The 15,326-nt window shown below is 41.6% G+C and overlaps 1 protein-coding gene across 1 annotated transcript; it reads left to right on the top strand.

Annotated features, from left to right (window-relative positions):
- Positions 1–2,153: 2,153 nt before the first annotated feature.
- Positions 2,154–6,416, top strand: IL22RA2 (interleukin 22 receptor subunit alpha 2). Its single transcript, XM_066546113.1, has 5 exons — positions 2,154–2,251; positions 3,263–3,413; positions 4,208–4,386; positions 5,637–5,806; positions 6,261–6,416. Exons 1-5 carry the CDS (start codon positions 2,188–2,190, stop codon positions 6,414–6,416), a joined length of 720 nt encoding a protein of 239 aa, XP_066402210.1. The 5' UTR covers positions 2,154–2,187.
- Positions 6,417–15,326: the final 8,910 nt, after the last annotated feature.

Here is a 15,326-nt window from a genome sequence, read left to right as displayed (position 1 = left end):
TGATTTGTATCCCACAAAGCACTGAAGCGGCAGCTGAGGCCGATGAATAGCACAGGTGCTAATAGCCGGCTGCTGCAACCGCGGCTGTTTCAATGACAGCAGAAAGTGTGCGAGGAGTCAGCGATTACTGCAGAACGCCAGCTCGGCTGCAGATAAAGCACTATCGGAGTGCAGTGCGCAGGAAACCCTGGGTGTTTTCCAGCACCCATGTGACAGGCATTTCTCTCACCACATCGCACAGCAGCCTTTTCCGAGCAAAACCCGCTGGTGCTGGCAGGCTGGCCCTCAGCTCTGCTTTCCTAGGAGGAACCACCATCAAAGGGAACTTTGACAAAGGTCCACACTTCAGCTCCTGGCAATGGGCTGCTTCTCGGGATATGGGAAGGTGTGTACAATTCAAGTAAATAAATACATGACCTGTGACTAAACGCTGATGACTTTTCAGTCTAGTGATTGGTTTGTAAAAGTTCCCTATTCCCGTACTTGAGCTCATATAACATGATGAAATACTAATTGAATTTGGCGTGGGGAACTATTTAAAGTAAATAAACTATTAATTTTTTTTAAAAATCTGCAGCCTGAGATAGAATTTTTTACTTCTGCCTGCATTTTGGTGGTTTTTTTTTTCATTTTTTCTCAGTTCTTTAATTCCCTTAATTGGTTTGACTAATTCATTATTCAAAGCTACACAATTAGCATTTTACTATATATGGGGCAGGTTTGGTGCTAGTATAATGAGATATAGCTGAACTGAGACCCTGTGCCCATCTATCTGACCAAAATCAGCCTCTTGACTAGATGTTGTTCAGTTTGTTCAATATAACTGATGGCCTCTAAATAAGTTTATTTGAACCAGAACTTGCACTTTTTTTTACCTGACAAGTCTTCTGTTTCCACGTTTTCCCAAAGTAAAGATGATTTCATGACAATTATTTGTTAGTAGACAGGTAGTCTTTACATCCATTACTCCTTTTGTGAAAGCTGTCCCAGAGGGCAGTGCTAAGTCTTACAAAATTAGCATTTTTCTCCTCCTGCTTATCATCATGAGTTTGCAGAAAGAGAAAGCATCCTGACTTTTGCTTAGTTGCACTAATGCATGAGCAGTGAAGTACCAGTGGGTGTCAGCATCGGGGAGCTTTCAGGGAGGGAAGAGAGAGGGGCAAGCCTATGCAGTAGCCCGGCGTTCACCACCAGCAACAGAATTGTCTGAGCTTTCCACACATCCCAGGAGCACAAAACTCCTCTCCCACCTGGCAGACGTGCATGTGGCATTAAAGCATTTGCAAGAACAAAGTGAGATTTTTTCACCGGAGAGCCCCAGCATCCCCAGCCCTGGGGTCAAGCTTGTAGGGATGGACATACTGGGCGGGCAGGATGCAGAGGAGAACACTGACAAACACCAATATTTGTGCAGGCAGCGTGCAGCACACCTGCACCAGTTGGGGCATACGATTCCGAGCAGTCTGAAAGTCCAACCCAGAGTGGCACTTTGCCCTATGGGCTGGGCTTATCTTCCTAATCCCAGTCTGGAGGCTGTCAGTCCTGCAATTTCCCCAGCATCCCAGCATCTCCCCCGCAGCCAGCATGGGATGAATGTGCTGCCCAGCAGCCAGAAGTGATTTCACAGCCCCTCATTCCTCCAGTGACAGCCCCCTAGATGATGTCCTGCCACCAGCACACCTGGAAACTCCAGCTCTTGCTTTTGGCCCTGAGGCAGTCCATCAAACCCAAAGCACATCCCATGGGTAGGTATTATATCTTGGGAGTAAAATTTCTTGTGTTCTTCAGCTCTGAGCAACTAGTGAGCTGAAAATAAATAAATAAATAATATTAAAAATCTTAGCATGGCAAGCAAGAAGGCTTCTGTGACAAATTTATGGGATAAAGCAATTTTGGCAGACATCATCTGGGAATTAGTGTCTTAAAGAAATGACCTTTTTCATAATGGCTTGGTTCATAATTAGTTCCAAACTCTGCATGACCACAGATGCCAAGAAAGTACAATTGCTCATGTTTAATTTAGAGCTACTCATATGTTTTGCAGCTAAATTAAACCAAAGCCAAACCGGGGAATTTGGAAACCACTGAAAAAAAGGGGAACTCTGGAATGCTTAACAATTACTTCCTCATAGGACATGCCCAAGAGGAAGAGAGGTGCTTTTCAGTCATGGAGCTGCTCTCCTAAGCATGAGGAGGATCATGCTTTCCTTCCTCTGCTTACTGATGCACCTGCTTCAGGATGAGACAACTTGTAAGTAAGGGCTTTTTGCTCTTTTCCTGTATGGGAAGGGAAGGGGGAGTGGGAGGACAGGGCTTGTTACTGAATTTTTTTGATGAGTCAAGAAATCTCTGTATCTTTTGGTGGGTTTCAAAAGCTAGTCACTTTCAAATTAGTTTGTTATTTTATCATTCCAGGTTCTGAAATGCAGATAAAATGAACATGTTACCCATTAGATTTTTTCATGGCTGTATTACCAGTTTTAGTTCAGCCAGTACAAGTCTTATCTGATTCTGTGCTATGCCAGTTTAAAAGCTGCTGTCATCTGGGTTGCAAAACCCACAAAAATATTAGGGTTTGAATGATTCAGAGAGGTTGTTAACTGAATGTGTTATAAGTAATATAGCAGTTTGAAAAGAGATGATCTTGAAAACTGTCAGACAGCTTTTCCAGTGCTACAGACAAGAAAAGAAGTGAATTTCAGGTGGTTGTTTATTAGGCAGGAGCTTGTAAACACGACTGTGGTAACAGTTAAAAGAGCTATAATCTCTTCAGGTTAAAGGTGAGTTGTGGAGTAAAGCAGGAAAGAGCACTTGACTTTTAAGTATTGATGGGGATGCTCACTGCAGACTCTGTTAAGAGATCTGAAGGGTTTGTTTCCTGGGATGATCATGGGGCATCTTTCACAGCAGCAAACTCACTAAGGAAAAATATACCAATAAACCAACATAAAAGAAAAAAAAAAGAAAAACAAAAACAAAATAACAATGAATGAACAAACAAACCCAAAACAAACAGCAAAAACTCCCACCTCAAACACTCAGACCACATAAAAGTATTCTTTTCATAGTTCTAAATGTGTTTCTTTTGTAACTGCTTGTCTTCATGACTTGGAAAGTTTTGAATATGAGATCCAGGAGATTTAATTTCCCTGTGGTCTGCTAGTCATGAAGCAAGATGGTCTGTAGCAATACCCTCAGATTCCAGTATGGAGGAGTGTGTCTGTGACAAACACTTTATGTTATCATTCCTTCTTATTTGCAGCGCTTTTAGTTTTGGGAAACCAAGACCTGCAAGATTCGATTAAGCCACAGAAGGTAGAGTTCCATTCGTTAAATTTCAACACCACTTTGCATTGGCAGCCTGGCTGGGCCAGAGAGGCCAGAGATGCGCTCTACTTTGTGCAGTATAAAGTGTAAGTACCAGTGCCTCCCACTGGGCTGGGGCTCAGCCCTGCTGGGGATAAAATGATTTCTCAGGTGGCAGGAGGTTCTCATTCCTGGGCAACAGCCATGTCCTGCTTGTTGTTTCTGCACTTACCAATCCCATAAGTGCAGTCAAGCAGCACAAGGCAGGCAAGGAGTAAACACCTCCAGCACTATGCTCTGCACCCTTATTGCACCAAGGATTTGAAGGAAAATGTAGTTTGCAGGGGACCTCTGAAAGTCACTGGGTCCAGCTACCTGCCTCAAGCAGGTCTGGGTAGGTGAAGTTATTCTGTAATAGAACATTAAATGTATCTCAGTGGCCTACCTTGCCCATAGCACTGTCTCAGGGTGCCTTGCATGGAAAGATTGAGACAACATTAGGGGCTGGTCTCGAGGGTCTGCTCCCATCCCTGGCACACTGGTGAGTGCCTGAAATGATTATTGCCCTTGAGGAACAGTTTAGTGAAATCCAGCATTCTGCCCATCAGTGAGCACACTGGCTGAGCCACAGCTTGCCCACCTCTCCCATGGGGCAGCTAAGAGGTGGCTTCTGACAGGGCTGGTGACCCTGTCTCTGCTTTAGATTTCTTTCAGAAAAGACAGAAACCTGTAGCTCCCAAACACCCATGAAATCAACCTTCCCTGCTATCAAATTGAAGGCAGTTAATTTCCATGGCAGGATGCTTGTCTGTGCCACGAGAGTAAAACAGATGGCTGAGAATCTGCCTGGACACAAGCAGTGATCCCTAAAGTTTACATCCTTCCTCCTCTTTCTCCATAGGTATGGGCAGAGCACATGGCAAAACAAAGACGAGTGCTGGGGGATTTCAGGCCATGTCTGTGACCTAACACATGAGACCTCTGACATCCAGGAGCCTTACTACAGCAGAGTGAGAGCAGCCCTGGCTGGTGTCTATTCCAGCTGGAGCCTCAGCTGCAGATTCACTCCTTGGCGAGAAAGTAAGTGCAAACACATGTGTCCCCTGGAAGGAATTTGGTCTTCCATGGCATGGAACACATCATTTCTCCTCACAACTTGCAAACATGAGTTATCCTTTTCTAGCCACAAAGCCTATGTAAAGAAGTGAGTCAATAGCTCTCAGGTGAAGCGTTATGCCAGAGTAATTCTCGACACACTTGAATGCCAAGTGATTATGGCTAAATAGCCATTTACCAGTAACTAGAAGATCAAAAAATCCCTTTAATTTGAGCTCTTCCTCTGGGCATGGAAGTACACAAAAAATTTTCAGGCATTTTTGGAGCTGCAGGAATGACAGGACTCAAGACAATAAAAAAGGAAGCATTTTTCTTTGTGGGGAGAAGAGAGAACAGAGCTGCGTGGTGTGTGGCCACTATTCTTCTCGCATTTATGTGTTATCCCGACTGCAGGAAAAGACACAGAAAGGACATGTGCAAAGCTTTTGGTTAGCACTGTCATTACAGTGCCACAGTATGTAAGAAATGGAGGACTGCCCGCAATGAACAATAGCAGTCTACCTACCAGTAAGTTCACCATGAATTAAGCTGTTTTCCCTCACTGGCTAATGCAAAATCAAATTGCCAGTGTGGGTCACTCCACAGCCCCGAAGTGCAAATTACCTTGAGCACAGATGAAACCACAAGCTTTGACATAAAGAAGTACCTTGCAGCAAAACCAGAACATCTTGCCCTGTGCCACCTCCTCCTCCTGGAGAGATTCGTGTGGCAGCTGCTGCCCGTGTCCCCACACTGCTGGTTCTGCTCACACATGTATGCAGGCACTGGCTTCAAGTCTTAGCTCTGTTTAACCAAGCCAATTGCAAAATATTTGAAAGTGATGACATAAACTGCATCCTTGGCACAGCTGAAATGGTTTAAATGGATGTTTTGTGCAGAAAGCACAAAGACAAATATGAGGGAAAAAGAAAATCAGGGCAATTTTGAAATTTTTCTTGACCAGTCAGTACATAGCAACATCAGCTCTAAGGGATTTCAAAAAGTTTGGCTCAAAGATAGATTTGCAAACACAGGAAATGTCACCTCCAAAACAACAATAACCAAACCCAATAAACACCAAGAAGAAAGAATTTACAAAGTGTAACTTGAGGAGTAAATACAGCATAATATATTGTTGGTAACATGAGCATTTATTGAACGGATTCAAATTGCATTCTTGGAAATATTATTCATAACCTATAATTGTGTTTATATCTTTGGGTTTTTTTCTATAGCTATGATAGGACCTCCAATGGTCACTGTGGTTCATAGCAACAAATCCATAACAGTAAAGCTCCAGGCTCCACGTTCTCCTTATAGAAGGAAGAGAGGCAGCAAAATACCAATGACAAACTATTATGATCTGCTGTATCAAGTCTTCATAATTAACAACTTGTTAGATGAGGTAAGAGTATATTCAGATATGAACCCTTTACCATTGAATAGTCAGAAAAGTATGGGCACACCATATTTGTTTTGCTGTTGAAACAGTCTTCTGGAATTGTGAGAGCAGTAATGACTGTGCAAGTCTTTGAAAACAAAGTAGGCTTATTTTTCAGGAATTGAATTTGATTGAATTGATTTGTAATTCCTCCCTGTATTATTTTCCCTCAACTTAATACTTCATAATCCATGACCTAGTTAAAAAAATTGGTACATTGGTACTGGAGAGGAATCTGGGGGGGGGGGGGCAGGGAAGGGAATTTTCTTTAAAAAGCATAAATAAGTTATTAATGCGGTTGGATCTGTGTAAGTTCATGTGCTGTTCTGCATCCTCTGTTCTCATTGAACTGTACTGTCAGACACACTTGCTAGGGAAATGTGTTTGACTGGCTCTTCTTTCTCCACTCTGTACGAAGCAACACAGGGTCCTGGTGTATGAAGGGAAAGACAAGGTTATTAAAATAGAAGATTTGAGGCGTGGAGTCAGCTACTGCATCGTGGCTAAAATGTACATGCCAATGCTGGACCACAGCAGTGCCTACAGCAGCAGGCAATGTACCGTGCTGCAGTGACAGGGCTGGCACCTCTGAGACAGGTAAGTCACTGTCTGAAACTGGAGATGACTCTGGAAGTCAAGATCTTTCCCCTCACCAAAGACAGATACTCTCCAAAAGTAAAGAAAGAAGTGTGTCATAGAAACTGCCATCCCACATGACAATATTAGCTGGAATACTTACATAATCTCAGATGCACACCAGGCAAGAATGGTAAGGCCAAGATGATTATAGGAATGGGATAGATAATTATTTGCATGCTGGCACTGGCCTCAGAAATATCTGCTTCTTCCCTTTCTTTAAACAGCTGTACATAGTATAGTTAAATAGTTATACGTAGCATGGCTTTCATAAATGCATTTCTGTCAAGTAATAATTAACTAGAAAAATGAGTGACCTCCAACTTTATTAACATGAAATTCTCCTGCAAGCTCTGCCAGCCTTTTCTGCTCAAGAATTGATCTGATGGAATAACTAAAATGAGCCTGTCGCCTTTTCATGGACACTCTTCAGTGTAGTGTTTTTAAAAAGAAATCAGTTATCAAATGTCATGAGTTCCCATGGGCCAAAATGCAAGAGTTATCTCCACCAGCTGATATGAAAAATCTGGTTTTTTTACTTACATCAATCGCTAGGCTATTTTCACATGTCATATGCCTAGCCAAAAGATTTGCTATCAATCCTGCCTTGCAGGTACAAAGGAACAGAGAGTACAAAGACCTAACCCAAACGTGACTTCATTGGAATTGGCCTTAGCAAGCTCAGATTTGGGGTAACAGAGGAAAACCAGAAAAGTGTCAGTTTTAACCTGGGCTTCTCTTCTCGGTTCTGTACGCTAAAACCATAGAAGTTCTCCTTTCTTCTGCTTCATAATATGATACATATCATTGGTCTCTCTTGAGTTTTGGTCAGTGGGTTTAGGCTAAGGAGGGAGTCACTTTCTAGGGGACTTTCCTGCATTTTTTCCTTGCCTGCCCTGTACTGTAAAGAGCTGGTTAGAGCTGGACTTCCAAACAACTTGCAGAGGGACAGGACAGATGCAGGTGAATGGCATGTGTTGAATGTCAGTTCAGTTTAATGCCACCGAGCTTAAATGCACATGCCAGCAGCAATTCTCTTTCTCTTCCCCATTACAGGGATAATGGCAGAAGATGCCTTCCATCACAGGTCCAGCTGTAAATCAACATCTGCTGTCTATGTCTGGAATACATCTTGGATACTTCTTAAACTAAACTTTGCTGCATTAAATTATTTGATAATTTGATCACAATCCTTTTATGCTACATGAAGGAGTCTTTGTATGTCCCATATTACGATTCATTATGGTATATATTTGCATTTTCCAAGGTAACAGACTTGTAATATAAAAATGAAACCATTAAAAAAGTATTTGTGGAAATATCCTTAAGATTGCTTCTAGGGGTTTTGTATTTTACATCTTGAAATTAAAATACTATCTATAAAATAGAAGTTTCAGATATTTTATGTTTTCTACATGATTAAAACTGAAAATTAAAAAGGTGTCCTTCCTTTAAAATAAGAAATGTGCAATACAGGAGTAATTCCATCCTCAGAGTGTCTTCGTAGGACCCTCAACATAATATTTCTGACAGTGAAACTAGTATATGATTAGCCAGGAATTAATGTGAACTAAAACAGGAAAGATCCTCTCTTCCATTCAGTGAAAGACAGTTAAAGGAAAGAGACCCTCAGCAAGTTTGAAACAGAACTGTGGGGAGTGGCTGATAAACCAGAATGCTGTGGGAATGAGGATGGTGCCAGACTGTTGTCAGTGGTGCCCAGTGACAGGATGAGGAGCAAAGGCCATAGGCTAAAACACAAGAACTTTCACCTCAGCAGGAGGGAAAGCTTCCTTACATTGAGGGTGGCAGAGCACTGGAACAGGCTGCCCATGGAGGTCATGGAGTTTTCCTCTCTGGAGACATTCTAACCCACTTGGACATGTTCCTTTGTCACTTCTAGGTAGCCCTGCCTGAACAGGGGGGATGGACTTAATGACTTCCAGAGGTCCCTTTCAGATCTAAGAATTCTGTGATTCTGTGACCTCTATTTAAGCCATTTCATAGTAAATGGCGACTGTATGCTGACCATTACCTGGGATTTCTGATGATTTTAGCCCTTAATCATACAAGGGAAAAAATTGTTTGGGAAAGGTCTGGGTAGCGACTCACTAAGCCATGCCAGGAGGGAGAGGTGAAATAGCTTTTGCAGATCTGCAAGGTTTGTAAGTAATGAGAATCTTGGTACTTAACTATGTTCTGTAATTGCAGACTAAATTAGAGGAGGTGAGAGTGGCCCAGACACAAAAGGGCAAAGAAGGCCCTGGGAAAAATGGAGGTCACTGCTGCATAATCACTATCCACTTTTCCCTTAATTCAAGTACACAAAGGTGGATCAATTCAGTTTAAGTAACAGACATTGAGTTTTCTGAAGCCAAATTCAAAGCATTTTTCATGGTCTGTCACTAGCATCTCCCCTGGAGGCATCGGAGCTGAGAGCTGCTTCAGGATGATGGCAGTAGGCATTTGGGAAGAGGCTGTGTTTAAGGAAGTTAATGCTGGTCACTCTTGCCTTTAACAGAATGAAAGAGGTCGTTACATAATAAATATTTCCACACCTGATTATAATACATGGTATCTTTGAACAACTAGGTTTGCAGACATCCAGCCATATCCCCACACCTAGTCCATAAAACCACAGGTTTCTTTCACCACATTTCCCTTTTTGCTCCTCTCTCAATTCTTCCAGCTGCTTTGCCCACTCATATCCCACAGTTTCTTTACTTAGGTAGGACTTTTTTGAGAAGCAAGCCTTTAAATCTCTGTGCAACACCTGGTGCCAAGACAAGTGTGAGATCCTGCTGCCTTGAACTGGCCAGAAAAACTGTCCAGGCAAACAATTAAGAAATAGTCTATCTGGTATTTCAGCAGTGGGTTATCACACCCTGAAAACAGTATCTGTAGTAATTGAAGTTCTTTCTGAAATTAATTTATTTCCTTCGGGCAGCTCATGTCGCCATCATTAAACAAAGATAAAACTTTATCAGAGAACAGATTCTGACAATTCCAGATACTGTACCTATGTCAGATGCTGTGGATAAAGCTTTTATAGAGAAGTTGTTTGTTTTATAGACAACATAAAAAAAAAAGAGAGAGAGAGATAAAAAAGAAGAGGCAGAGCTATAGGCATACCTGAAGCATTCAGACCTAGCTAGAAATAGAGCAGCTGCCATGTTAAGGGTCTGTGAAGACATTTGAAACCTGAAATTTTCTCAATTTGATAAAATTATGAAAAATCTGAAGCATGAATGCTGGGAAAAGCAATAAAGGATCTGAAGAAGTCTTGCACACAGTTGTGTGCTAAGTTGTGGGCTAACCAGATTTCACTTCCTCAGCAACAACACAGGCTTACAGAAAGCAGTGCAAGAGTTGCAGGAACCCACTTCCATTCTGACAGAACCATGATTTATTACTGCCAACCCCGTGATGTTCTGCAAAAGCATATTTTCCCTTTCCATTTGAAATGCAAATTTTCTTTCAGCACTGTTCTGATATGTAATTTTACTGGAGAAGGGTTTGATAGAATGACTGGTGCTGTATTTTTTTCTCCCCTAAGGCTGAGTGATCTGCACTCACAGCTTCTAGATAGATTTGGTAATGCTGTAACTTCAAAAACCAACTTATTGTGTCTTAGACTGCATGCTGCACTGCTGGTTACAACTCCACAAGGGTGGAATGGAGAAAGAGTTCTCTTAACTGTAACTGGGACTTCCATGACAGATCAGTTTGGAAATACCTGGAAGAATGAGTTCTAGCCCTCCTTTCTCCTTCTCCTCCTGGCACAAGCAAACCATCTGCTGTGGGTCCACACCTCTGGAACTGCCCAGGCTGGCACACAGCTGCACAGGGGGTTGTGCATGTGCACACCATTCAGTTCAGGATGCTTTCACATTGTTGGTTTGGCTCCTCCTTGCAAAAAGTTTTCAAGACCCAGCTGAGAACACTTATCTCTTGTTTTTTTAGTCACTTACACAATAGGTATTTTCTAACCAAGTGCCAGCTTCTGTTTCAGGAAAGAGAGAAATGCTGACTTCTAGGGCCATGGCACTGGGAGGGAAAGATCAAGCAGTAACAAAAGCAGGACTTGAGTCCAATTCTGTGAACTCTCACTGGCCACATTGCTGAGGGATGTCTGCAGTGACGGCCACAGCCTGTCACAATGGCCTCATCTGAGGGTCCTGCCAATGAGAAATAGATATTATTCTTTTAGAGTTTGCAGTTGAGGATTTTGTTGCGAAGTGGAACCCATCCTACAAGGGCCTACCCTTCTGTCTTCCATGACTTTGTTTGAACATATCTGATCTGCCAGAGAGAATAAGAGCTGATCTCCTGCTATAAATGGATTTAACTTCCCATTCCACTAGCACTCAAAAGAACAATGTTCAGCCACCAGAAATTCAAGAACAGGCCTCCAGAAAAGCTGACAGAGCACCAGTAATGAACCAGATGCTCCAGCCTTATAAATTAGGAGAAGATTATGCACAGCCAGCTGTACCATATAAATGGCCAGTTTTATAGGATGCCATGGTCCTTAGTGTTTATCATATGGTGCAGCATCTGGCCAGTCCCATTCACACCTCCCGTGCATCTGCTTTAATCAGATATGGACCTGGGGCTTACACACTTGCATGGCTTGATCTCAGCTGAGAACCACTTTGTGGCCCAGGGTGGGGTTCTGTTGTGAAATGACATTTGGCTTTTGCCACAGATCTGTTAGACATTAGCAAGTACTCCAGACTGCAGGAAATTAATCATAAATAGGTGGGGATTTCTCTGGATTCCAATGTTTGCTACAAGGATCAAAGATACTAATCAGTAAAACCTGTCTTAAAAAAAAAAAAAAAGAAAGAAATCTCAAACTCCTGAATAAAAGTTTGTGACAAAGGACACAGGACACAAAACAAGGGTACTTTCTGGAGAGAAGGGAAGGGAAACAAATGACACTGGTGTTCATGATCAGGAAAGTTACAGTCTCCTTTGCTCCTTTGCAACTTGTTTTCAGAATCTTTTGTAAAAGGTTTCCAAAGGGAAAAAAAAAACCCTTTTAAATGTAATTCCCCAAATTATGAAGTCACTGGTTGTTTTATTCTGTTATGTGTTTATTCCACTGAAAACCCAGTTAAAGGAGTCATTGCTACCAGAATTTTGGCTTGGGAGGGGGAAAAATAGGAAGCTTGATCCCTGATGCTTACAAAGAAAGAAATACCTGAAAAAGTTCCATGATCTGAGGTAAATACTGAAAACAGTTAAATTTTTAAACATTTTTCTCTTTTCTAAGGCATTGGGGCCCCGATGCTCAGTTGCCTAAATATCCTTAATAATGAAAAAATGCAGCCCAGGAGTATCACACTGAGGACCAGACTCTTCAGAAATGTCCTTACTTTTAAACACAGGAACAGGATGACAACGAAGAGCTATTGTGCTAATTGTTAAACCCACAAAAGAGCATCAGGAATATTGTTATTATTTTAACTTATTTATTTCAGGCAATGTCTTTCTAATGCTTTTTTTTTTCTTTTTTGGGTGCAAGAAATCACAAATCATACAATTTTCCAAGAAAGCTCCTGGTTTTCATTTTCTACAGCAGAGGAGTATTTTTTAACATTGCTTGTTAGGTGACAGTGAGTTTGTTGAATAGCTGACAAGAACATGATTGTTATAGGACTAAGGTCTTATTTCTAGGCTAACTTCTTAATATAAATTCTTATATTTGGAAGAATAAAGCTCCTAAAAGATATCAGCAAAAAGAAAAACAATAGTGTTGTCTGTGTTAAATCAAACCTAAACACTTCCAGAGGGTCTGTAAAATCATGTCCTGGGTGGAATGAGACTCTGAAGAAGAAAATGCTGGAAAAGACAGAAAAGGAAGGAAGACAAAGTGCACCTAGACAGGGGCTGTGAAGCAGCATTAGAGCAGAAATGTGTATTTCAACAAGCATACAAAATGGGAGCAAAGTAAGTTGATGAATTACGCAGACATTAAGCAGTTTCTGCCTTTGAAAAGGAGACCTATACTTCTATGGAGCAAAACTCTTTCATGTGTCCACAGTCAAGGAGAAGATATACCTATAAGGACACAACATAGATGTTTTCTGATCTGAAAGACCATTTCAGCTATTTCAGCAGCAACCTTAGAGGGAGAAAAGACATTACAGAGAAGACTTCTATAGCCAGAGAGAGAAATTCCTGTTTGGTTGACAGATACAGTGAGGGATTTGCATGAGATCCTCATATCCTGGGGGTGGCAGCTGAAGTCATGCACAGAACATCTGTGCTTGGGTGAATGAAGCTCTACTCCAGTCGCTGAAATACTGCTGTAATGTACTAATGGGATATTTACCAGGTATAAGCTGGACCCTGAAGTCATGTGCATTTCATTTGTAGGATTACATTAAGAAATATGAGCAGAAGACCTGGTTATGGGGATGAAATACAGATGAGATGATGCTGATATATACACTGGAGTTGCAGGGTACTTGGGCACAGTAGCATTTCTAGTGCCAAGGACCTTCTCTTTGCCTTTGAATAATTACATTTATATTTGAATGATCACTTTTAAATTTGAACTAGAATATCTTGTGGAAAATGGAGTAGAATGAGTGAAACTCTGGAAAATTAACATGAGGAGAAAAAAAACTGACTGAGTTCCCAGTTTGGTACTTCTTTTTATTACATTCATTCTGAATACTTTCTTGCAGCTCAATGAAATATTTCTCCATTCATGAAAATTTATGCGAAAAGTGCAGAAACTTACTAAATAAATAGTAAAATCCTCTCAGCTGCACAAGATCTATCATTATGCCATCCCTGAGCACACAAGGACATTATTTCTTGCCAATTTGCTCCTTGCTGGTGTTTGCTACAAAAAGACAGATTCCCTGAAATAACAGGAGACACGGTGACATAAAGTGCAATGTACTTTGAATGCCTAAGATTTTAAACCACAAGAGACTGGGGTCAAGCACAAGCAATGGGAAGAGCTGAGCAGGACATGCCCAGAACTAGGAAATCCATCTGGGAGATGTGATTAAATCAGTTATTCTGAATATTCCAGTCATAGGCCTCCTTGCTCTACAAGCTGTGCTATGACCTCAAAAAAGAACCAGAGGCACAAACAAGCAAGGACTACTGCAGCTGTGTGATGCTTTCAGTGTGTGCAAACACAGTATTTGTCATGCCTTGGAGGAAAGCCAGCTAGGACTTTCCCTAATTATTATACCTGTTGTATATTAAAGACAGCTGAAAGAACCAACTCAAATTACCATCAGTCATCCAAAGGAACATTATGTTGTTCATGTTTTTACCATGATTGACCATTACAACAAAAAAAAGGTTCTGCTACTTCCAGATGAAGTAGGAAAAGTAATATTTCAGAGTGAAGCCATCAATCTGACCAAACAGAAGAGCCATGCATTGGTGTTACCAACAGCTGATGACCTGTGGCAAGAAACAGAACCTCTCAAGGTCCAAGGATAGCCAGTTATGTTATGGTGTAAGGTGGGGAAATAAGCCAAACAGGGGAGGGCCAACTGAAGAGCATAGAAGCTTCAGCTGATTTTCTATAAGCCTCTGCCCTGCATGTGGAGAGTATCAACGAAAACACTTCCAGAAAAGTACTTCTAATGAAAAACTGGAATTTTGCTGAGAGGAAAAAGTACCACGTATTAAAACATCATTGACAGCATTTTGTTTTTTGAGTGAAAAAATAAAATAATATTCTCTTCTCTGTGGGAAAAATTCCCTTGTGTCCTTAATTTTCCAGGCTGTGAGATTTCCAATGACATGTCTAAATTTCCTGGAGTAGGACAGGAATGAAAATTGTCCTTGACAGCTCTGATCAATCTTTATCTAACACATCCAGTCAGAGCTCATACTGCAATCAGTGACCTTTGGGAATGCTTTAGTGAGGTGCTATTTCTCTGAAGGCATTATAATTCAATATATAATATTCAACAATCCTGCCTGAGTGCAGCATCCCACGTAATCCGAGACAGGAGGCAAAAAGAGGACATTGCTCTGCACACTCATCAGCCTTACTTCAGGAGCTGAGGTTGTTCCAGTCACTCTCAGCTTCTCGTAAATGACAAGAGGCCCTGTGATTTCACCAACAGAGACTGACAGATCAGCATTACAGCGACAAGAGAACAGAACAAGGAGTCTCCCTCCTCTGCCTTGGATTAGGCCTCTTCCCTGCTCCAGAGGCTCTGCTCCTACTCACAATGTGCAACTTTCACAAGTTACACTTCACAACACCTTGTTTCCTTGCTGTGTTGGCTGGAAAAGAAAAAAAAAAAACAACACCCAAGAAGCTTCTGCTGTGTAAGCATGAGGGTCCAAAGAGCTCACTGAGGTTTGGGTGCAGCAAACTGAGTATTAGCTCCCACCCTGCACTTCATTTCAGCTGGTGAGCAGTGCAGAACATGATGTACTCCCACAACCAGCCAAGATTAAAAACATCTGTTTGATGTTTACTATCCAAACACCAGTGCTAGTATTTCTAATGAATTTCAAGACTTGAGCAAGCTGAAGACTGAAGTGACACAAACAGCAGGCCAAAAGAGGACACTGGAAGACATTACACCCACGTTATGCACGTAGGAAGCTACAAGCAGGCACAACAGAACAGTGAAACTAGGTGCTTAAATTACTAAACATACTGTATTAATGCAATATTCCTTAAGTAGAAGCAAGTTTTGAGGCACTTACCTAGATTTTTGCAGATCATGTCCTTCCAGCCTTAAAGCATTTCAGTTAGCTGGAGAACAGCATGGACAAACTGTACTAGTGAAGGACAGCTGGTCCAGTGGGTTCAAGTCCTAGGGCATCCTTGGGATTTGGAGAAGACAGA

Source organism: Molothrus aeneus, chromosome 3 (assembly GCF_037042795.1).
Source record: "Molothrus aeneus isolate 106 chromosome 3, BPBGC_Maene_1.0, whole genome shotgun sequence".
In the NCBI taxonomy this organism is placed as follows: Eukaryota; Metazoa; Chordata; class Aves; order Passeriformes; family Icteridae; genus Molothrus; species Molothrus aeneus.
Note: the sequence above shows the minus strand (reverse complement) of the source record. Positions and strands in the feature narration are given on the sequence as shown.

Excerpts from the sequence above, each read along its gene's own strand:
- IL22RA2 (XM_066546113.1), top strand. The coding sequence starts at position 2,188 with ATGAGGAGGATCATGCTTTCCTTCCTCTGCTTACTGATGCACCTGCTT. Across the intron at positions 3,414-4,207 it reads TACTTTGTGCAGTATAAAGT|GTATGGGCAGAGCACATGGC; the intron begins GTAAGTACCAGT and ends CTTTCTCCATAG. Across the intron at positions 5,807-6,260 it reads TTAACAACTTGTTAGATGAG|CAACACAGGGTCCTGGTGTA; the intron begins GTAAGAGTATAT and ends CTCTGTACGAAG.